Source organism: Acinonyx jubatus, chromosome A1 (assembly GCF_027475565.1).
Source record: "Acinonyx jubatus isolate Ajub_Pintada_27869175 chromosome A1, VMU_Ajub_asm_v1.0, whole genome shotgun sequence".
Taxonomy (NCBI): Eukaryota; Metazoa; Chordata; class Mammalia; order Carnivora; family Felidae; genus Acinonyx; species Acinonyx jubatus.
This window is the reverse complement of record NC_069380.1, coordinates 19916836-19940568: the sequence shown is the minus strand read 5'-3', so window position 1 is coordinate 19940568 and position 23733 is coordinate 19916836. Positions and strand designations below refer to the sequence as shown.

Here is a 23733-nt window from a genome sequence, read left to right as displayed (position 1 = left end):
CAAAAATAAACTACTGGGACTACACCAAAAATTAAAAGCTTTTCCACAGCAAAGGAAACTGTCAACAAAATGAAAAGGCAACCTACTGAGTGAGAAAAGATATTTTCAAATGATGTATCTGATAAGCAGTTAATATCCAAAATATACAAAGAACTTACACAACTCAACATCAGAAAAATAATCCGATTAAAAAATGGGCAGAGGATCGGAATAGACATTTCTCCAAAGAAAACATAAAGATGGCCAACGGACACATGAAAGGATGCTCAGCATCACTAATCATCAGGGAAATGCAAATCAAAACCACGAAGAAATATCAACACCTATCAGAAGAGCTAGTTTCAAAACGATAAGAAAGAACTGTTGGCAGGAATATGGAGAAAAGGGAACCTTGATGCACTGCTGTTGGGAATATAAATTGGTACAGCCACTGTGGAAAACAGTATGGAAGTGCCTCAAAAAATTAAAAGCCAATACCCTATGATCCAGTAATTCCACTACTAGGTATTTAGCCAAAGGAAACAAAAATACTAATTCAAAAAGATATATGCACCCCTATGTTTAGTGTAGCATTAGCCAAGATATGGAAGCAACCCAGTGTCCACTGATAGATGAATGGATAAAGAAGATATGTGTGTGTATGCGTGCATATACACAAATGCATACATAGACAATGGAATATTAGCTATAAGAAAGGATAAGATTGCCATTTGTAACAACATGGATGGACCTAGAAGGTATTATGCTAAGTGAACTAAAATGAAAGAAAAAACAGAAACAGACCCATTAATACAGAGAACTGATGGTTGCCAGAGGGGGGGGGGGGGGGGGAGTGGGAGATACAGGCTTCCTGTTAGTGAATGAGTAGGTCCTGTGGATGAAAGGTGCAGCATAGGGAACACAGTCAATGTTATTGTCATAGTGTCTTATGGTGACAGTTGGTAGCTACAATTGAGGTGAGCATAGTGTAACATACAGACTTGTTGAATCACTGTGTTGTGTACCTGCAAGTACATAATGTGGTGTGCCAACTCTACTTCAATTAAAAAAAAAAATTGGTCAGAGAGACTGAGACACAGTCTCACAATGAATCTCAGCCCTGGCAAGGTAACCCACCATCAAGAGGGATCTCACAACTCGTAATCTCTCCCTGTGGAGTAAAGGCTTTGAACTCCTCTTACGGTACTACAGCTTCTAAGACCTGAACCTGGGAGATAAATCCCCAAAACATCTAGCTTTGAAAACCATGGGCCTCATGTCCATGAGACCCACAAGGCTATAGTGATCTGGGAAATAGTTCTTTTTTATTTTTTTTTAATTTTTTATTAAAAAAAATTAAGTTTACTTATTTTGAGAAAGGCAGAGACAGTGTGAGTAGGGGAGGGGCAGAGAGAGGTAGAATCCCAAGCAGGCTCTGCACTATCAATGCAGAGCCTGACTCGGGGCTTGAACTCACAAAACCATGAGATCATGACCTAAGGCAAAACCGAGAGTCAGATGCTTAACTGACCGAGCCCCAGGCGCCCTGAGAAATAGTTCTTAAAGGGCTAGACAGTGCCCTGATTTTTGCAGCTGTCATCCAGGAGACACTCCTTGGCTGCTTGCTCTAGTGTCCAGGGGGGTCTTACTTTCATGGGTTCTACAGGATTTTAACAAACTGAAAAAGAGTTCTTAACCAGCTATACGTCAGGGCACAGCAAAGAAGCATCAGACTGAAATACTCTTTAAAAGAAGCTTATTAGCATATCTTTATAGCTATGGCCTGTGGGGCATGCTTTTATTTAAACACTTGTATAGGAGCTGACTACCGTCCTCTCCAGAGACCGGGAGGGCTGGTGGGCACCATCCTTGTGCTCTCCATCTTCACACTTTTCCTCTTCCTGGCCCAAGTTTGCCAGTGTCTCCACGAAAGGAGCTTTTATATTTTTTGGTGCCCTAGGTTTTGTGGCTTGGCTCTGGTGTCCGGCAGGGCTTGTGTTCCCAGATTCAGTGGGATGGTAGCAAACAAAGAAATGGTTCTTAACTGGCTGTCATCCCAGAGCTCAGTGCAGAGGGAGCAGACAATAATGCCTGTCACCCAGTCTTCTGCTGAAAGAGGTATATTTGCATACTTTCAAATGTGCTGCTTGAGGTTCTTGCTTTCCATCAGCCTGGATCTAGGTGCTGACCAAGATCCTCCCTCTGGGATACTCACAGGTCTTAGAGCGCCCTCAATTGTTTGGAGCAATTAGGAATAAAATGGGCTGCTTGGACAAACACAAAGTTTTTGAGATAAAGAGCTAGAGCAAGGATGAATAATAGTTTCATCTTGTACATGATCCCAGTCCTTCAGACTGGGAAGTGTGGCTCTTTTCTCTAACACAACCAACACAGAAAATCAAAGAAAATGAACAAAAGAACATGTCCCAAACGAAATAACAAGATGAAATCTCAGAAAAAGACCTTAATGAAACAGAAATAAGTTATTTACCTGATGAAGATGCTCACTGAGCTCAGGAGAAAATGAATGAACAAAGGGAGAAGTTCAACAAAAAGAAAATATAAGAAAGTACCACATAAGAAGTCATAGAGCTGAAGAATAATTATTGAACTGAAAAATGCACTGGATGGGTTCAACAACAGACTAGATGAAGCAGAAGAAAGGATCAGTAAACTTCAACACAGGGCTTTGGAATTCCTCCAATTAGACCAGCAAACAGAAAAAAATAAGAACAAGAGTGAAGATAGCTTAAGGAACTTATGGGACACTATGAAGCTAACTAACATTCATATTATAAGGGTCCCCAGATGGAGAAGTGAAAAAGGAGCAGAAAATCTGACAAAATAATGGATGAAAACATTCCTGATCTGGGGAAGGAAACAGACATCCATATCCAAGAAGTCCAGAGAGTTTCAAAGAAGATGAACCCAAAGAGACCCATGTAAGACACATTATAATTAAAGTGTTGAAAGTTAAAGACAAGAAGAGAATCTTAAAAGCAGAAAAACAACTTCTTACATACAAGGGAACCCCTGTAAGACCATCACTGGATTTTTCAGCAGCAACTTTGCAGGCCAGAAGTGTGTGGAATGATACACTCAAAGTGCTGAGAGGAAAAGAAAAAAACTGGCAACCAAGAATACTGGGTGAAGCTGTCCTTCAGTTGAAGAAGAGAAAGTTTTTCACACAATCAAAAGCTAGAGTTCATTACCACTAAAGCAGTCTTACAAGAAATGTTGAGGGGACTACTTTTAGTTGAAACAAAAGGATGTTAATGAGTAACAGGAAAACAAAAAAGTATAAATCTCACTGCTGAAAGTAAATATATGTAAAATTCAGAAAAATCTAATTTTGTAAAGGTGATGGGTTCATCATTTATGATGCTAGTATGGAGGTTAAAAGACAAAAGTTGTAGGAATAACTATAACTACAGTAATTTGTTATTGGATATACAGGATAAAATGATATAAATTATGGCATCAAAACAAAAATGTTGGGGTGGAGCATAAATATTTAGAGCTTTAGGATGTGTTCAAACTTAAGTTGTTTTACATTAAAATAAACTACAGTATATAAGTTGTTTTTTTGTAAGCCTCATGGTACCCCAAAGCAAAAGCCTGTAGTATATACACACAAGATAAAGGAATCTAAACACACCACTGCAGAAAATCATTAAGTCATAAAGGAAGAGATCAAGAAAAGAAAGGGATTATAAAACAGAAAACAGTTTTAACAAAATGGCAATAAGTACATACCTGGCCATAATGGCCTTAAATGTAAATGGGGGAACTTGGGTGATTCAGTTGGTTAAGTATCTGACTCTTGATTTCAGCTCAGGTCATGATCTCATGGGGTTCATGAGTTCAAGCCCTGCATTGGTCTCCATGCTGACAGTATGGAACCTGCTTGGGATTCTTTGTCTCCCTCTATCTCTGCCCCTCCCCTCCTTGCTCTCTGTCTCTATCAAAATAAATAAATAAGCAAATAAATAAGCAAGTGTGAATGGACTAAATTCTCCCCTCAAAGACAGAATGGCTGAATGGATTTTAAAAAACATATCTCTATGCAAGATGTATCTATATACTACCTACCAGATGCTTCCGGACAGAAAGTAAAGGGATAAAGATTTTCCATACAAATAGAAATGGAAAGAAAGCAGGGGTAAGCTATACTTCTAGCAGACAAAATAGACTTTAAGAAAGACTGTAGTAAGAGACAAAGGTTATTTTATAATGATTTTATAGTGTCTCATTTGTCAATGAGACAAATTAAAATGGAAATTCCACATGCTAAAATGTGCGACACAGCTAAAGCATTTCTGTGACAGAAGTTCATAGAGATAAATGCCTACATCAAGAGATCACAATGAGCTCAAATAAACAACCTAACTTTACACCTCAAGAAATTAGAAAAAGAAAAAAGAAAACCCAGATTTAGTAGAAAGGAGATAATAAAAAGATCAATGAACCTAAGAAAAGCTAAAACAGAACTGACAAACCATTAGTTCAACTCATAACAAAAAAAACCAAGGACATCCTTCAAAAAAAAAAAAATCAGAAATGAAAGAGATGTTAAACTGAGTACCACAGGAAAAAAAGGATCATAGGAGACTACTATGAGAAATTATATGCCAGGGCACCTGGGTGGCTCAGTTAAGCATTGAACTTTGGCTCAGGTCATGACCTCACAGTTCATAACTTTGAGCCCAGCACTGGGCTTTCTCTCTGCTGTCAGCACAGAGTCTGCTTCAGATCCTGTGTCTCCCTCTCTCTCCATCCCTCCCCTGCACACTCTATCAAAAATAAACATTTTTTTTTAATTTTAAGAAAAGAAAGAATGGATAAATTGTCAGAAACATAAAATCTACCAAGACTAAATCATGAAGAAATAGATAATCTGAACAAACCAATTACTAATAAGGAGACTGAATGAATAATCAAAAACTTCCCAATAGAAGTCCAGGACCAGATGTCTTCACTGGTGAATTCTACCAAACATTTAAAGAAGAAATAGCAATCCTTCTCAAACTCGTCCAAAAAATAGGAGAGAAGGGAACATTCCAAACTCATTTTACGAGGCCAGCATTGCCTTGATACCAAAACCAGACAAAGATGCCACAAGAAAATTACAAATCATTGTCCCTTATCAACATACATGGAAAAATCCTCAACAAAATAATATTAGCAGACTGTATTGAACAATACATTAAAAGGATTATACACCATGATCAAGGGGGGATTTATTCCAGGGATGCAAGGATAGTTCAAAATCTGCATATCAGTGTTATATACCACATTAACAAAATGAAAGATAAAAATTGTATGGTCATTACAATAGACGCAGAAAAAGCATTTGACAGAATTCCACATTTACAAAAAAAAAAAAAAACTGGGGTTGGGTATAGAAGAAACACACCTTAACATCATAAAGGTGTATATATATAACAGTTAAGCCCACTGCTAACATCATACATAGTGGTAAAACGCTGAAAACTTTTCTTCTAAGGCCAGAAACAAAAGATTCCCACTCTCCCCACATTTATTCAGTATAATATTGCAAGTCTTACATCAGTTAACAAAGACAGAGAAATAAAAGGCACCCAAATTGCAAAGAAAAAAGTAAAACCGTCACTATTGACGGATGATATACTATAAATAGAAAACCCTTAAGCCTATACTAAAAAACACAAAAACAAAAAAACAAAAGCCCTGTTAAAACTAATGAATTCAGTAATACTTCAGGATACAATATCAATATATACAAATTTGTGGCATTTCTATACACTAATGAACTATCAGAAAGAGAAATTAAGACAATACCATTTATAATTTCATCAGAAGAATAAAGTACAGAAAATGAATTTAACCAAGTTGAGAGACCTATACATTGAAAACCAAAGACATTGATGAAATTGAAGAAGACACAGATTATGGAAAGGTATTTCATGCTCATGGTTTGGAAGGAAATGATCAGTATTGCCAAAAAAAAAAAAAAAAAAATGTCCATACAGCCTAAAGCAATCTACGTATTCAGTGCAATCCTTATCAAAATCTCAATGGTATTTTTCGTACACCTAGAACAAATAATCCTAAAATGTGTGTGGAACCACAGAGGATCCTGAATAGCCAAAGCAATCATAAGAAAACAACAAATCTAGGGACTTCACACTTCCTGATTCCAAACTATATTACAAAGCTATAACAATAAAAACAGTATGGTATTGGCATGAAAACAGACACAAAGAGTCATGGAACAGAATAAGGAGCCCAGAAATAAACTCACACTTATGTGATTGGTTAATTTACAACAGTGGAGCCAAGAATATACAATGCAGAAAGGACAGTTTCTTCAGCAACTGGGACTGGGAAAATTGGACAGCCAGCCACATGCAGAAGAATGAAACTGGACCACTGTTTTATACCACACACACAAACAAACTCGAAATGGATTAAATGCTTGAACTTAAGAACTGAAATAAGATCCCTAGAAGAAAACAGGTGGTAAGCTGCTTGACATTGGTCTTGGTGATGATTTTTTGGATTTGACACCAAAAGGAAAGGCAGCAGAAGCAAAAATAAACAGTGAGGCTGCACGCTGGAAGGCCTCTGCACAGCAGAGTAAAAGCAACCGTCAACAAAATGAAAAGGCAACCTACTGAGTGGAAGAAAATATGTGCAAATATGTATCTGGCAAGGGGTTGATATCCAGATAAAGAATTCACGTGACTCAGTAGCAAATAAACAAAAAATCTTATTAAAAAATGGGCAGAGATGCTGAATGGAGATTTTTCTATAGGGGGCTTTCAGATGGCCAGCAGGTACATAATACGGTGCTCAACGTCGCTAATCATCAGGGACATGCAAATCTAAACCACAAACGCTATCTACCACCTCACCCCAATCAGAACGGCTATTACCAAACAGACAAGAAACAACGTGTTCTCAAGGATGAGGAGTAAAGGCTGTGGAATGTAAATTGTTGCAGCCGCTGTGGAAAACTTCATGGAGATTCCTCAAAAACTAAAAATAGAACTACCATGTGATCCAGCAGTTGAACTCGTAAGCGCTCATCCAAAGAAAATGAAAACAGTAACGCAAAAAGATATTTGCGCGCACCCTCCCACGTACACTGCAGCATTATTTAAAATAGCCAAGGTACGAAAGCCACCTCTGTGCCCACCAGCAGATGAATGTGTAAAGAAAACTATTTTTTTTAGCCATAGAAAAAGAAGGAAATTCCACCAGTTATGACAACATAGGGTCTATCTATGCTAAGGCAGTATGCTAAGCAGGATAAGTCAGAGAAGGAGAGGTACCATATGATCTTATATGTGGATTAAAAAAAAAATCATAGATACAAGGAACTGACTGGTGATTGTCACAATTGGGAGATGGGGAGCGAAGCTGTTCAAAAGATGTAAACGTTTGTAAAATTATCAAATAAGCCCTGGGGATGTAACACAGCTTGATGACTGTAGTTAACAACACTGGGCTGTACACTCAAAGTTGCTAAGAGAGCAAATTAAAAGTTCTCATTACAGGAAAAAACAGTCTATCTGCGGTGATGGATTAACTAGGCTTATTTCACAATATACATAAACATCGAAAAATTATGTTGTACACCTGGAACTGATGTTATATATCAACTATATTTCAATAAGAATTGTTTTGGTAAAATAATTTTATTCAAAAATTTTTAAAGAATTTCACAAACAACATAGGCTTTGCCTGTGGGTATCCCTCTTAGTGGTTATATGGAAACTTCCCAAAGGACAGTGAAAGGAGAAGGAAGATGTGTTTTTCTTTAGAACAAAAATCTGATTTCTCATGTGAACCCATTGCCCAATTTCCTTGAATTGCCCCTATTTTTTTTTTTTTTATTAGTCCCTGGGTTAAAAGCTCTATTGCTGGCTCATTACATAGCAGAGAATGCCACAGTCCTTGTGTTCATGCCAAGGACACAACAAGAAATGACCTTTCTCAGAAAGAGGAAGTGTGAGGATGAACGTGAACTCCGGTATGACACTGCCCAGGGTCACTGGGTCAGGGGCAGAATCCCCTTCACTGGGGAGTCTACCCATGTGCCAGGGAATGAACCTACTGACACCCAGATCATTGAAAAAGATGCTTCGGCTCAGACTCCTCTACCTCCCTAACTGCAAACTGTCTATGCTCAAAGTTGCATGAGAAGCTTCTGGGTTGATTACTGCAATTTCAGGTTTTTGATGATTTCAGAGACATAATCAGATCTCCTGGCTAGCTGCCTTAAGCAGACTCATTTATCTAATGCCATTCCGTTCCATAAATAGCAAAGGGGGGAACCACTGGCTTCCAGTGAGTCAGCTAGCCTGCACTGCTTCAAAGAGAAAGGAAGGTGACCCCGAGGTACATTGCTGCTGTCACAGAAGGCAGAGAGAGGCTTCCAAGGAAAGGAGGGCACATAGGGTATTGTTTCAACTCTGGAAAGATCACCTGGGGAGGGCTTTCCTGAAACATCTCCAACCATTCATTCTCAGCCTCTAGTGTTCCTGGTCAAGTTAGACGAGCAGACGAGAGAGGCCGGAAACAGCTACCGCAGCCAGGAGGACACAAGAAAGCAGCTCCGTGTTTGGTCTACGCTACTTGTCTTTCAGACAGACAAGACCCTGCTTCTTCTGTACAGAGCTGGGGAATACCAGATGTGCTGCAAACACATCCCACGTGTGCTCAGCCCGAGAGCTGGGGTGTGGAGGCTCGCAGCCACCCTCCTGCAGCTCCCTGCCCCCAGACCCTGTCATTACCACCAGCCAACACCGGTCCAGTTGGAGCCCCACCTGCCCAGCTGGCACTTCCACGGCGCACCTGGGCCCCCCTCTGGTGACAAACACCAGGTGCCTCCTCCTCTCTTCAAAGCAGCATAATTTAGGGTTTATCTGAATTCCTGCCTTCATAAGGGAGTAAAAATAAGAGAGCACAGGTAGGTTTGTTAAACAAGCACAGCGATGACAATACCTGCCATCAAGTGTTCCTCCTCTGCCAGTTGTTCCTGGTTTTAAGTCAAAGTTAACACCACTCTGTCCCTGAGAGCGGAAAGATTGAGATGTCTCCTAGCACTTTCTTTCTTGGGAACCTTGGCCTTTGGCTTCTCAGGAAGTAATATTCAGAGGCTCCCTTTTTCAAGCAGATTGAGAATGCAAACATGCTCGCCAAGAGCATGCTCCTCGAATAAGTCTCCAAAGATGGAAGTGATAGGGTAATGTGTAAGAAGATTCCCAAATAAGAAAATACCCTGGGGCACCCCGGGGAATTGGCCCTGATAGACATTTTAATTAATAAACATTGCCTCTCCCCTCCCAAAGCATCCTCCATCCCCGAGGACTTCCTTCTGTAAAGAGCTTCATGATTTATCTTCTCTTGTTTGGCCAAACTCCAGCGAGTAAGAAGATCAGTTTGCCTCCCCGACAGCCACCTCGCTGTGATACCTCTTGGGCACAGCTGTGCCTTCAGAGGCTGCTCCTGTCCCCATCCCAAAGGTGGGACTCTTCATGCTTACCCTTCCAGAGTCAGAAGGGCTGGGTGGGAGTCCGGGAGATGCCGGAGCACGGAGCAGCAAGCCCTACTGAGTGGATCATGCCTCCAGCAGGAACCAGCTCGGCTCCAAGTCTTCTTGCCATGTTCAGCAAGGTCCCTCGTGCACATAAAAGCTGGGGCTGTTGCAAACTGAAGTGTCATGGTGAGGACGGCCTTGTGGAGCGCTATCTTTAGAAGACTGACACCGAACCCACTTACCACCTGCGCTAAAAGCACTCTGCGTCACGTTCTTCAAGCGTCAATAATTTCAGACCGTCCGAGATCTCAGTTGCCGCTTTCACCTTTAGCTCCTTAAGCCACCCTTGGCAGAATGATTTGGGAATTTCAGGATGCTCTCCAGAGCCTGGAGGGCAGGACTAGAAGCAGCAGGACAAGGGTACACATCCACGCTACAGAATGTAGAGACTGAGAATTAAGGAGAGGATCAGGAAGGGTGGACAGCAAAGCCATACAAAATCCTGAATATCTGAACTGATGTTTAAGAAACTCATGCGAGCAACTGAAAATACAGCTTACTTGAAATGAATCTTCAAAAGTGAAAGACTACAGCAGTCTCTCCCAAATGCTCTTTCTGCCACCAGTCTTGCCCCCCCATCCAGTCCTTTCTCCTTTACCCTGCTGCCACAGATTTGGCCATGCCACCATCTTGCTTTCAAGCCTTTGGGTTTTGAAATGCAGGTGCCTTATACGTACACATGATTTGGGGCCCACCACGACAAGACTCCTCTTGCCTCTCAGAGCTCACCTCTTGGCTTTGGTTCCTGCCTCCAGCCTCTGATCAGGCTGCTTTTGTGCCTGAGTGTGCTTCTATGCTTCACCTATTGCCCTCCACGTGGCAAACACTTCTTCCACTTCTAAGATTGCATCCAAGTGTGACTTACCAAGGCAAGCTTTCTCTACCTTTCCCCATGCTGCCTCACCCCTATTCAACCTCTCCCTCCTTTGTGCCTTAACATGGCTTGTATATTGCCATTCACTTTATCATCAGAGCTCACTTTATTATACTTGAACATTGTATTGGTAATTGTTTGCTAAGACCATGTCTTACGCAAAATTATCTGGCCTGGCCCTCCAGACATTTCTCACACCAAAGAGCACATAGAAAATGATAATAATAATATGTATATAGTGCAACAGGCTGCTGGTGAAAGAGATCCAGATCTCAGCTCGCCTTTGATAACCCATTCAAAGCGTAAACACACCAGTGAGGAAGCCCTGCATAAAAGACCCTCGTTGATGTTGATTGAAAGAATGAGTCAAGGAGTCTGTTTATAAGATTAAGAGATATCAGGGCCCCTGGGCGACTCAGCCATTAAGCATCTAACTCTTGATTTGGGCTCAGGTCACGATCTCATGGCCGTGGTATCAAGCCCCACATCAGCGCAGATCCTGTTTGGGATTCTTTGTCTCCCTCTGTGCCCCTCCCCCACATGCGCATGCTCTCTCTCAAAATAAATTTTAAAACTTTAAAAAAAGATTGCAATATCTGCAATTAGGCAAAGATCTTAGAAATCGATGAAAGGAATGGTCATATATTCATATATTTGTTGGTCAAAAAAACTCCAACAATTAAGACTTCAACATAAAGAGAAGTATGTAGATTTCTTACCCAGTTAGTCAAGGTCTCCTTGACCACTATGGCACTAGACTCCATTTGCAACTTATCTTCCATCACTGCTTTTCATGCACCTGCACTGTAATCAAGGCAAACTACTCAGTGCCCCCTGCAAGTTCCTTGCTTACCTGCCAACAGTCAGCCTCTGTTTGAGTTGGCCTCTCTCCAGAACAGCCTCCTCTCCACTCATGCCATCCACCAGGAGAACAGCTGCCCATCTCAAAGGCTCACCTTGAGGGCCACCTCCCCTGAAGACTCCTCTGCTTCTACCGGGCAGGCATGGTCTCGCCCTCATAGCCCTATTGTTGTGCCCGTCATCACAGTCTCGTTCTTGTCTGACCAATTTCTTTTTTGTCTCCTATCCTTTCAATGAAATGTAAGTTTCATGTGGTCAAAGACTGAGTCTCATCGCAGTCCTTCCTCCTTTGCCTGTAACAGATGCACGATAAATGTATATTACATTCAACTGTATTTCCCAAGTGGCTGTGGGAAGACGCAGTTCCCATTTAATAGGGAGGTAAGGGTGCTTGTTGTGTAGGAAAGGGCCGGTGTCTCATAGCCTGGTGGGTGCCAGGAAATATCTCTGATAGTAAACCATCCTCCTAATCCTTATCTCAAGGATTCATAAATCAGATGATCCTGTACTTAATAGAGCCAGACCTGCTATTCCCAAAACCATTATTTCATGGAAACTTTGCATAGTAAGGTTGGCCCGTAAGCTTGGGCACTGAGCGAGGCCAGGCGGAGAATCTCAGAGAAGCAGACCCAAGTGGGAATGTGCAGTGGAAAGAGAAGTCCCCAGTTCTGTGCAATGGAAGCAGGTTCCTGGTGCGCCACAGGGAGGGTGGGGGAATAGCACAACAGGGCGAGGTGTTAAAGGCAGAGAGATGGCTTATCCAAGGTCTGTGGGGCATCCAAGGTGTCAGGCAGTAGTCAGCAGCCCCCCTTCCTGTCCAGGTCCTGGAAGGCAAGGTCTGTAGAGGATCAGTGGCCCCAGACGGCAGGTAAATAAATGCTAATTTCCTGATAGCCCCTCACTCGTCACAGATATACTGCCCTGAGCCACGGGCCACCCCTAGGATATGTCCTGGCAATCACACATGTACTGGAATCAAGTCCCGTGTTTTCTGAGCCGAGATGCTCTGTGCTACCCCACCCTGATCGCCCGCATCTTCCCATGAGTTACATGCAAATAGTGGTGCTCTGGTTGGAGAGAAACACACCCTCCCAGCATCCTGTTTGCACTTACTGGTAATTCTTATCTCCCTCCTCCGTGCGCAGCCCAACCCTCATTCTTGTGGCTAATCCGCTGAGCGAGCAGTTACTCCCTGCAAGGCGAGGGCCTGCATCTCCTCGCAGGTTCAGAGAGGGCTCCTCAGGCTGAGAAGTGTGAGCCACACTCCCCAGAGCTCTGCCGCCTCTGTCTTCGCGTTAGAGTTCGGAGAAGGAAATTCCTGGTTTTGTTTGATGGCCTTGACCCTGCTGGAAGTTTCCAGTGACCAGGAAGTGTGTCTCGTGACAGTCCCGTCCACCGCTAACCTGATGCGCCCTCTTCCCCCTACAGGCGCAAAGGGTGCACAGGAAGTGTCCGAAACCCGGCAGAACTCAGCCCCCGTCTGAGCAGAGACCTCATCCCGCGCCTCCGCCGAGCACCGCGGCCCCGGCCCCGAGCAGCACACCTGGCGGCAGCCAGCAGCCCCTGCCGGAAGGGTCACACCTGGGTCCCGGCCCCGCGGGCCTGCCTCCTGGGCCCCAACGAGCCAGCGGCCCTCCCAGCCTCCCCTGGTCTTTCCAGAGAAGCAAGTCCTTGTTTTGTTTGCCCACGGGAGACCCCTCCCCCGGCTCCTCGGCCCTACCACAGTGGTTCTCAAACACAGGTGACGCGGGGCACAGGGCATCGGAGTGGAGGCATGGCTGCCTCCTCTCCATCGATGACTTGGAGGGGGCCCAGGAGACGGACGTGGACACGGGCCTCCGCCTGTCCTCCTCGGACCTCTCTGTGGTCTCTGCGTATTCCGCACCCAGTAGGTTCTGCGGCACCGGGGAAGCAGCCCTCCCCTCTGCAAGATGCGGCGGCCACTGGTCCAAGCCCAGGGGTTCCAGAGACGGACCACTGCCCGCTGGGGGCGGGGTGACCACAGACACCTCCTGGGCTTCCCTCCCTTTCTTCACCAAAGGGCCCGCCAGCTCCTCCGCGACAGCTGCTGCTGCTCCCACTGCTTCCGGCCCCTCCTCGCTCACAGAGTCCGCGCCGGAGCCTCCCTGTGCTGCTCCCAGCGCCGAGCAGACCGGCGGGGATGCCCCACCGCCGCCAGCGTTGCCCGGACCTGTGGACAATGCCATGGAGGAATTCTACATCTGAACACCCTCTGCCCTTGTTTTTCAGACACACTGGCTCAGGTCCTGCTGGCCCCGCTGGGCCCGAACCCCGCCCGCATTCTCAGCCCCGCTCCCCCGTCTGTCTGGGATCCGGCTCATCACACGTTGGCCGCACGGCCCATGCTTACCTGAGAGGGGGCAGGTTTCTAGACACTCGGTGGAAAAATACCAGCGTTTTTATGCAAATAATTCTCAAGCTTCTGTTGTAAAAATTTTTTGAATCCTCCGTTCCCTTTGAGATACGGTCTAGTGCACTTAATACAATTTAAATGCTTCCTATAATTATTTGAAATGAAAAGAAAACCTAGTCAGCCGGAGCTGATTTGGCAATTTTTCATGCTGTGAAGGAAAAACAATTAAAGCCAAAACGTTGAATGTGGGAAAGATACTAAGTGACCTGTAGGAGAGATTAGTGCACAATAACGTAACGTACAGCTTACTGGATTCTGCGTACATATTTGCATTACCAGGGACCAGTGGCCCTGAGAATTTCCAGGGAGTGCTTAATAGTGAAAAACCTCAGCTTGATAAAACAGTAAACATATATCAGACTACGGTAGCGTCTCACTTGGATGCCGTGCGACATCGGGAAATCTGGATTTATGCGAAGGTAGCTAATATATTTTAGAAGGATTTATCCTGAGTGACAGACTCTGTGATTTGAGTTCCCAAAACCAGACTGGCATCCACCTTTCAGTGACACCTTCACCGCAACAAGGAGAGTCTGCAGAGGACCACTCCACTACCCGGATTGATTTGGATCACTGAAGAATTGCTCATTGGAGTAGGTAGTGTTAAGATTCTTCAACTTTAAAACCCACAGTCCAAGGGCTACGTATATACGTCTCTATATAAATGACAGGAGCCACATTTTATACCACTTTCTCCAATAAACGTGCATTGTCACACACCCTGATCTTTTCGTCCTTAAATAATTTGTAACATTTTTTAAGCGGCATTGCGATTGCACAGATTAATAAATGCCCCCGTCTTCTCCAAATGGGAAGCTTTATAGGAAATGCCACCCTGGACGAACACTGTTTCATTGCTAGCCTCCCATGAGTACATAGAAGCCTTAACTGAAGCAGGAGCTCTAGCCCAACCTTAGCCTTTTCTGCCTGTTGTCTGCCTCTGTCAAGCTTGAATGGTAGTTCAGTGTCACCTTTCTCACTCCAGTGAGGGTATGTTTACAGTGCCAAACTCAGCAGTGCCAAGTGCTTTCACCTTTGGGAAAGAAGGGCATGGATTTATTTGCCTTGCTCATTTCCTCATCTGGTGCTCCTCGCCTACATGACTCGTAGCCCAGCTCTCACCTCTCTGGAAGTGCCCAGACCCATCCAGACACCGCCTCAGAATCCTCATCGACACTGTCCTCCAAGCTGCCGTTAAGCCTTTGCCTTCCCTGTAACGAGAAGCTCAGATCCTGTCCCAAACATCCTGGATATTCCCGGCCTCCCAAATCATAATATGTTCCATTTTACGTAAATAAAAACACGATCTCTTATAATTCTGGGCCAGGAGAGAGCAAACTTTTTTCTAGAAAGGGCTAGGTAAGGAACATGTTAGGTTTTGCCAGCCATTGGGTTTCTGTTGCAACTACTCAACTCTGTCATCACAGTGCGAAAGCAGCCATGGAAGATGTGTACGTGAATGGGCGTGGCTGAGTTCCAGTAAAGCTTTCTTCACGAGAACCGGCCTAAGCCTCGTGCTGGACTGAGGAGGATTTACGATCTCGGGCACAGTCCACAGTAAAGCTTCTCAGTCTGCAGCCCTCTGCTGCTGTGGGGTCCTCACGTCATGCCAGTGACTACAGAACCACAGGGCTCAGAGCAGTGAGGGACTTCTTTCTGCTGAGATGGTTCCTAGAAAGCCACTAGCTGTGTACCTCCCCTCCGGAAATGTGACTCACGGCAGCTGAGGATGAAAAACAACATGTTAACGTTAGGGAAGAGAAAACTCCGAGGTGTCGATGCAGCCTCTGAGGAATAGGAGGCAAGCTCATGAGTAGCAAAGGTCCATCAGACATAAACAAGTGGACCAACTGCCAAGTTTGGCTCCTCCTGGCTTCCCCCCTACCAGTACCCTTATTATACTTGCATGCACCCCCAGGATTGCTTCGGAGCCCAACCCTGATGCTGTCTGGTCCGATCCCTTCTTTGTGACCCACCCTCAGCACAGTCCAGTCTACCCAGTTCAGCGACCCCAAAGGATGTCAGTGATTCCATTTAAAAGCAGGAAACGCAAGATGCCCCTGTAACACAAGGGGAGCACTGAGGGAAGCCCACCACACACATTCATGCATCCCCCCCCCCCTTCCCTCCCAGGCTGTGGTCAGAAGTGGCCATACACTCTGTGCAGAAGAATGTCACAGAGAGATATTGACAAAGCCCCAGCTTCAACTTCTGGCTGTGCACCAGCATTTTCCTCATCCAGGAAGTCTCCTGACACCCACTGGGGGAGCCGCATTACTTTTGTTGTGATAGATGCTGACATACTGTAAGTGCTCAATAAATTTGTTCAGTTGAAACACACGAGGCAGTCTCAAATTATTTCCCTCCTGGATTAGGCTCCATGGTGTAGGAAATCTAGATTTTAGCCCTAGTTTTTTGTCATTTAATGGAACCCAATCTCTTGTTGACCTTCTATCTCCCCCCAGCATTGCACAGGGGGTGGGGCATGGTGCCACATGTCCTGGTCTAGGACAACCCATGTCTTGTCTCTTTTCCAAAAAGACTCCTCAAATTACTGCTTATGGTCCCACCGTGGTCTACTCTAAATACCACCCAGTATGGGCTAGAAAGATCAAATGCTTCTTAGGTAGTTCCTAACTGACCTGCCAGCCCCTACAGAAATCATCTTGGGTCACCCATGGGGGGTGGGTTGGTGAGCTACCAAAGATAATTTTGTGATCGGAGGGCTGACGTGTGTACAAGATGGAATATAGTCCTGGGTGTTCTTTGAGCCCTGTGACCCAAAAACAGGGGAACGGTCACATGGAAGTCAGTGGGACCGTGCTGTAAAGTACGTTCCAAATAAGACCAAATGTTTACTTTTATTGGGAAAACCATGTACATCAGGAGAAATACAGGAGTCTTTCTTTCCCCCTGCTGGAGTCTGTGTAGATGAATGAATTCTCCAATTCATCAGGTAAGAAACACCTAAGTAGATTCAGAATTCCTGAAAGAGATTCTTAAGGACAAATAAAAGTAATCACGAAGAGCTCCTCCCTCCCAAACCCCCAGAATGCTATCAACGAGCCATTGTGGTCAATGATCTCAAATCTGGATTTCAGGAGAGCAGTGGAGAGAGCTGAATAGTCCTCTTTCCCCCTCCCTGCCCACCGCATCTCTCCGTGTTTCTGGTCTCAACACAAATGCCTCTTATGATTTATAGGGTTCTGTTTCTCTTTAATTCCTTGGAAATATAATTGATCAGATACAGTAGAGGCTTGAGAAAAATAACATGAGAAATTGACTTTACATTATAAAAATGGATTCAGGAGGGGTCAGGAACCTGAATTTAAAGATTTTTATATAATTAAACTCTTCCAACTTTTACTGAAGGCTGTTTTCTAATCCTGGGCATAGAAGTCTAGATACAAAATGTCTTTACATCACATAATTTGAGTGAATAATGGAAGAAATATCAATGGTAATGCTGGCACACTTTGGTCTTTTTTTAATAATTTTTCTAGAGATGTGATAACTATTGTCCAATTATGTACCCAAAATTAGGATCAACATATCCATTTCAGACAGAAGTCTCCAGAGTTATTTGGTGAGACTGAAAAGGCCCCTTCTCTGGGTCCCTATGACATGCTCTCTGAACTCTCCATCTGTGATGAGGGTCCCACTTCCAGCTGCCTAAGATGGTATAGAAAAAATGCTTAGATAGATGAGGCACAGGCCCCAACTGGCCTAGTCCAGTTGGAGATTGCTGCAACCACCCCATTATTTGAAACACTGGTCTTAGAAGTTGAGCATCTGGAAGAAGCCAGCCAGAAGAGCATCTGAGGTCAGCCTTGCCCAATCTCTAGAACAAAACCCAGAGCATTGTGGAACAGGAGCAACTCCACATTGTGTGGCACAGTCCAAGAAAGGGCCTGATGAACGAAATCCTTCAGGCCAACTCACCTTGCTAGCTAGCTGGCCGTGGGAAAGCTTTGGTGCCACCTGCTGGCCGCCATGCCCAGGAGGGCCAGCAACCACCCTTTTCGTTGAAGACGGCTCCACCCAGATGAACAAGAAAGCATTTCGTTTCCACTTATTATTCTGCATTTTACTCCTACAAGGTATCACAGCAACTGAAATCACAACTGAAGACAATGCAAATAGAAGTAGAAAAGCAGGGCTAAGGGCTAAAGGGTCCATAAATATGCCAACCATAAAGAAAGAAAAACCTAACTGTTGTGGATGACTCTCCCAGAAGCCAAAGCAAAAAGGGAAACATGAATAGCCTGGTTCTCACATAGGATTTGAAAATCTAGTGACATTGCCTTATATTCATTATAATTTAAGTTGCCTTGATGGTATTCCTCAATGGGAACCAAGTTTTCCTTAGCACAGATTTCTAAAAATCACTTAGAAAGGGATTTCCAGGAGTGATTTTCTCTCAAGGGATACTAGCTTGGTCCAAGTTGATAGCTTTCTTGAAGGATGGAATTTACAAGATCTGGAGGAGCAGACACAACCATGGGTTGACTGAGCCTTGCTAGACATCTCCAGCCACACTGTGGGGAGAGGGCAGAAAGCCTGAAGGCTGGCTTCCTCCACTCTGGAGACCAAATCTATAGTTTGGCACGTGGAGGCAGGTGATGAGGCCAACATCCCACTGAGAAAGCAGAGGCTTCTACCCATGGTTTTCGCCTACACGCATAGAGAGTCTACATCTTCTGGAGGCCCTTCTGCATCCTCACCCGTGCTCTGTGGTTCCAAAGTCTACTCCACTCTCTACCCCTCTCCCTGGCATTTGGAAGCCCTTCCTGATAAGTTACAAATCCCCTCAGCATCCCTCCCCGAGCTTCCTGAGAATTGATACGAATTCAGGTCCCCGTACCTCTTTCTTCATTGCTCTGAAGAGATTCACTTATTCATCCAACAAGCATTTACTGAGCTCCACTACGTGTCAGGCTGAGTGCTCGGGACCCGGGACTGAACAGAAGAGACGTCGTCTCTCCCTCAGAGAACCAGCCGCCCCTACTACCATCATTAATGTTTAGATTTTATAGTCCCGCTGATCGCTCTGATGGAATTAACCTCTGGTGCAAGTACTTACGTGTTCAGATTTTGGCATCAAGCAGGCCTGGCTTCCAATTCTGACCATCACCCACTGTGTGAGCTGAGGGCAAGTTATTTCACTCTCCTGGGCCTCAGTTTCACCATCTGTAAGATACGGACAACAATACCTACTTTGGGGGATAATTAGGAGACTTAAATTGTGTAATCTGCATAAAAGCCCTGCGATGCCTACAGCACAGCCATACTGAGTGAAGGCTGAGGTTCTTTCCTTCTACACTGGGGCTGCAGGATGGCACGTGTTCTGACCCCGGGGCTCCAGGCTCCTCACATTCCCTAGTGCAGGGAGCACGGTGAGGGCTGGCTTCCCAGCGCTTTTTACAACACAAGTTCCGCTGTCCCCTCGCCACTGTCTCTCTGGACGATTCCCCCCGACAGGAAAGTGCCTGTCCGTCATCACATCCTCAGCTTCCCGGCTTCTGTCTCTCCTCCATCTCAAGCGGCTGCCGGCAAAGCCAGACCTTGTGCTTGTGCCCACCTGCCGCCGCTGCTGCTCCCAGATCTCCAGCTGAGCTTCCCTTCACCAACCCCCAACGCCTCAAGCCTGTGCAAACCGTTGTGCCTTCCCGCCTCTTCTCTCCTTCGGGCGCCGTGGGCCGTGTGGCACCTGCAACGCTCCCCTCTGTCCTGCCCCCTGCACGCGCTGGCCCGGCCTCACTGCCCGGCCTCCCCGGGGGGGGGAGGGGGGCGGGCTCACCGTCCACCCCACCTTCATCGCTGCTTGGCCAACTTCCACGCAACTCACAAGCTCCAACCGTCCACACCTGCTCCGACTTGCCAACCGCCCCTCAACTGTCTGGGTTTGCACTGCCCTCAGCAGTGAGCCTGCCCCCCATCCGGCCACGACCAGAACTGCCTACCGTCCCCTTGGCCTCCCTCCTCATCACCTGCCGTGTGTCTGACTCTCATCAGAGAGGACACAACACTAATGGGTGGAACGGATTGACCACCAGGTCCTCTGCCCTTGGACGTGGTTTAAAGACCGGAAATGCAGCCCAGCTCAACAGAGGAAGCTGATCTGTTGAGCAAGGAGAGTCCTGGTCCTATTTCCACTCCAACAGTTATGTTCCACTTCCTGCAAAATGAGCCTCCTGTGTCCTATACAAGTAAATCACCCCATGCCAGCAGCTCTGGAATTCTCCTTAGCCATAAAGCTCAGTGGCAGTCTGGGTCTATGACCCAGACTGGCTGTGCGGACCGACAGGGACCCCTTTGCTTCTTTGGTCAGTGTCCGAGCTCACGGCCCTGCCCCGTACTTCCCAGGAGTGATTCCCTGTCCAGCTTCGCCTTTGTGCCTTTGCTGGATCCAGGGAACCGGCGGCAGCTGTGGAGGCAGGCTCAGGATCGTGACCCAACCACATGTGACCACCCCCAGGAATTCTGCCTGGTCACGGTCCTGCTCTGGGTCTAGCTGGGCCCTAGGTCTGCCAAACCCTGCCTCTCTCACACATCTGGTCACACTCTTTCCTGTGGGCCAGCCCGGAACTCTCAGCTTCCTGCTACATACCCCACATGGACACATCCGGTTCCCAAATCAGTGTGACCCACACCCAACTAGCACCACACTCACATACCAGGCAAGACCAGCTCCTTCCGCCATATGAGTCCTCAGTTCTGTTCATGGTTTCTTCTCTCTTCAGCATTCACATCCAAAAAAACAGATTTGAATGTCATCACTGAGACATACTGGCCGTGTGACCCGAATCAAAATACTTCATTTCTCGGGGCACTAGGGTGGCTCAGGTGGTTGAGTGTCCAACTCTTGATTTCAGCTCAAGTCATGATCTCAGGGTCGTGGGATCAAGCCCCACGTCGGGCTCTGGGCTGAGCGTGGGGCCTGCTTAAGAGTCTCTCTCTTCCTCTCCCCTGCTCACTCTCTCTAAAAAAATTTTAAAAAGAGACAAAAACAAACCACCTTCATTTCTCACCTTTGGTTTCTTCATTTATAAAGTGGAGGAAATCAGAGCTGGGTGTAGGGCACTCGCCTCAGGAGCAAACTGAGGCAGCAAGGTTAATAATATTTTAAGAAACGAGGCCTTCTTCATAGGGTCATTCTAAGGAACAAACGAGATCAAGTGGCCAAGTCCGGCACAGCAAGAGGTCGTTTTCACTTTTCAAGTTAGCAAAAGTTCTCAATACTCAATCTATGTTTATACGTGGCTCTTAGCAGTAATTGGTGCAACCTTTTTGGAGAGAAGCGTGGTAATAGATCTCAGTAGCCTTACAAATGCTCATGCCTTGTAACTCAATTTCCAGGCCTCTATCCCTGGATGGATAAAGAAATTATCCAAGACGGAAGTAAAGCCTTATGCATCTGTTGGTCATAGTACAATTTGTAATAGCAAACCACTAGGAAACAACCTGAACACGTGTGTATAGATTGCCCTTGACCATGTAAAAACAGTGCAGAGAAACACAGACTGCAAAGGAGTATGTCAAAGCAGAACAGCTTTTGCTTCCAGATAGTATTATCTGGAAGTAATATCTGGATAGTAATATCATGGGGGGTATTTTTTCTGTTTCATTTTCTTTTTTGCACTTGACACATTTTCCATGATAAACATTTATTAATTTTATAATGAACAAATAAGGATTGTAAAACTAGAGAAACCCAGCCACTTTGAGGGTGCTCAATTTTCACATCACGTCTGTCCCCATTCCTGCTTCTTCGCCCTCTCCAGGTTTTACGTGCCTTCTGTTCCTTCCCCCCAACCCTAGCCACACAGGTGTTGTAGACTAGTGATTAGAGCAAGGGTCTTCTAATCCTGGCTCCTTCCTTACTAGCTGTGAAGCCCTAGACAAGTTCTGTAACCTTGCATGACTCCATTTCCTCATCTGTAAAGTGAGGGCGGTCAGATACTTCGCCTCTCAAGAAATTTGTCTACACCATACAGAAACCGGCTTCAAGAACGCCTCTGGGGCTGAACGGCAAGGATGACAAGGTTGTCAGTAAGACCACAAGAGACCAGAGACCCTTCCCCAGTTCACCTACCATTAATCCTCCTGGACTCCTGTATGTCCCCATTCGGGGGAGGGCAGCACTCAATTGTAACTACAGTGGAACTTCCCTACGACGCACAGGATGATGGCTCCACGTCCGAATCAGTTTGATTTACAAAAGTATTTCTGCACCCCTGATGTTGCTGCCTGAGAGCCACGCCCACTATCCAGTGTCTTTATAAACCGTGTTACCACTGCCCTCGTCTACGGCCACAGACTCCCAACTAGTTTCATGGCCCCCACATCTCCCCACTCCTGCCAATTTTTTTTGAGAAGTGCTTTGCACACCCTCCTGCCATGGCCGCTTCTTGCCAACCAAGCAAAAGTATCTGCTCCCCAGATACACCCTCAACGTTCTCACCACCTGGCGCCCGTCACCTTGTACATACTAGCACTAACTATTCTATGCTCTGGCCAAACAGGCTCTTAACTCTCCACTAAATATACCCTGTGCTTCCCCGCCCACATGCCAAAGCTCAGCTTATTCCTCCAACTCTCCGCCCATGCAACACCCAAACCCTACCTTCCACCAAGGCCAGTGCGAACAGCGCCTCCCTCAGGAAGTCTGACCGGTTCTTGCTGCCAGAGCACTTTCTGGTGCCATTCTGTGTAAGCACTCGGTCGCCCGTAACTCAGGACAAATCACAGGTGGTCTTGCTGTTGTTTAGGTACAAGGCTGATCTACCCAGGCAAATTATAAACTAGTCCTTGGTCCAAAGCAGTACCTGAATAAGCAAGATTCAAATGAGCACATGAGGGAGGCATTCACGTTTGTCACAGCTCTTCAGCAGCCTCGGTGGTGTGCCATTCAGGATTAATCCCCATTTTCACATTCCCAAGTCGAGGCCCCTGACCCACCTCAGGCTGTTCACTTCATGGTTATTCAACCCAAATGTCCTGCAGGGGGTGCGGAGAGGAAGGAATTGTAGGCAAGGAGGAAGACTCACGAGGCCATGCTGAGCAAGTCTGGATGTACACAGAACCTCCGCCATTTTTAACTTTGTTTTCTGTTTTCAATCCCATCTGCCTTTATGCTTCCAGACTGAAAAACCCTGACTTTTCTGATCTGTTTGTATGGAATTTTCTCTGTTCCTCCCTCCTCACCTCTGTTTAAATTTCAGTTATTATTTCTGGGCCCTTCGTTCTCCCCATTACGTATTTCTGAGTCACTCTATCCACACCCACATTTGGATCCAGACACACCCTGGTTTGGACCAAGAGTAACACAGACTTGTTACTCTGACCTCTAAAACGTTTCTCGTCTTTACAAACATTCGGGGCTAAACATTGAGGGCACTTGCTCACGGAACCTTTTTCCAGCCTAGAATTTGCCCATATTTCCCTACAGACATCCTATGTGTACATAGCTATTTTTAAACTCTACACCCACAAAACTCTTGGCAAAAACACCAACTGAATGGATTTCAAACCCAGCTGGCTTAAATCCACATGTTTGAAGAACACTGAAATGGCATAAACGCACTTACTTGCTCTCTTTAATGTTCCTCAGGTTAGAATCCCAGCCTTTCAAGGAAGATCTGAGGGCTCAGGTATTCGACCTGTTTCTTAGCCTCAGACTGAAAATCATTTCCATCATCACCTTCCAAGATTTCCCTCAGGGTAGACCAACCCAAGCCCTTGGAGATTTTGTACCCTCCAATGCCACATGTGTAACACAAAACAGCCCGGGGTCCCCTCGGATGGGGCTGTGCATGGAGAATCTCATTCACAGCCACAGCTGCGCCCTGGAGCTGTGGGTCCCATTCTCACCATGCCCGTGCACTTACCATGCAATTATTCATATACTTTAAAAAATCTAACAGATGGGGCATCTGGGTAGCTCAGTCGGTTAAGCATCCAACGTCAGCTCAGGTCATAATCTCACAGTTCATGAGT

General features: G+C 45.5%; 1 protein-coding gene and 1 long non-coding RNA gene across 3 annotated transcripts in view; one reads left to right on the top strand and one right to left on the bottom strand.

The window, feature by feature from the left end:
* The window catches only part of FAM124A (family with sequence similarity 124 member A), a 97059-nt gene extending 83514 nt beyond the window's left edge, over positions 1-13545 (top strand). For both annotated transcript variants that reach the window (XM_027064774.2, XM_027064775.2), the window contains one exon: positions 12729-13545. In XM_027064774.2, the coding sequence (XP_026920575.2) occupies positions 12729-13526 (798 nt within the window). In that variant the 3' untranslated portion in view covers positions 13527-13545. The remainder of the gene's footprint in view (positions 1-12728) is intronic.
* Positions 1954-23008, bottom strand: LOC106972668 (uncharacterized). The gene is made up of 5 exons (XR_003422090.2): positions 22361-23008; positions 20412-20716; positions 18818-18924; positions 12414-15457; positions 1954-11593 (listed from the first exon to the last, which is right to left on the bottom strand). It is a non-coding gene; the product is annotated as an uncharacterized LOC106972668 (long non-coding RNA).
* Between the last annotated feature and the right edge of the window lie 725 nt (positions 23009-23733).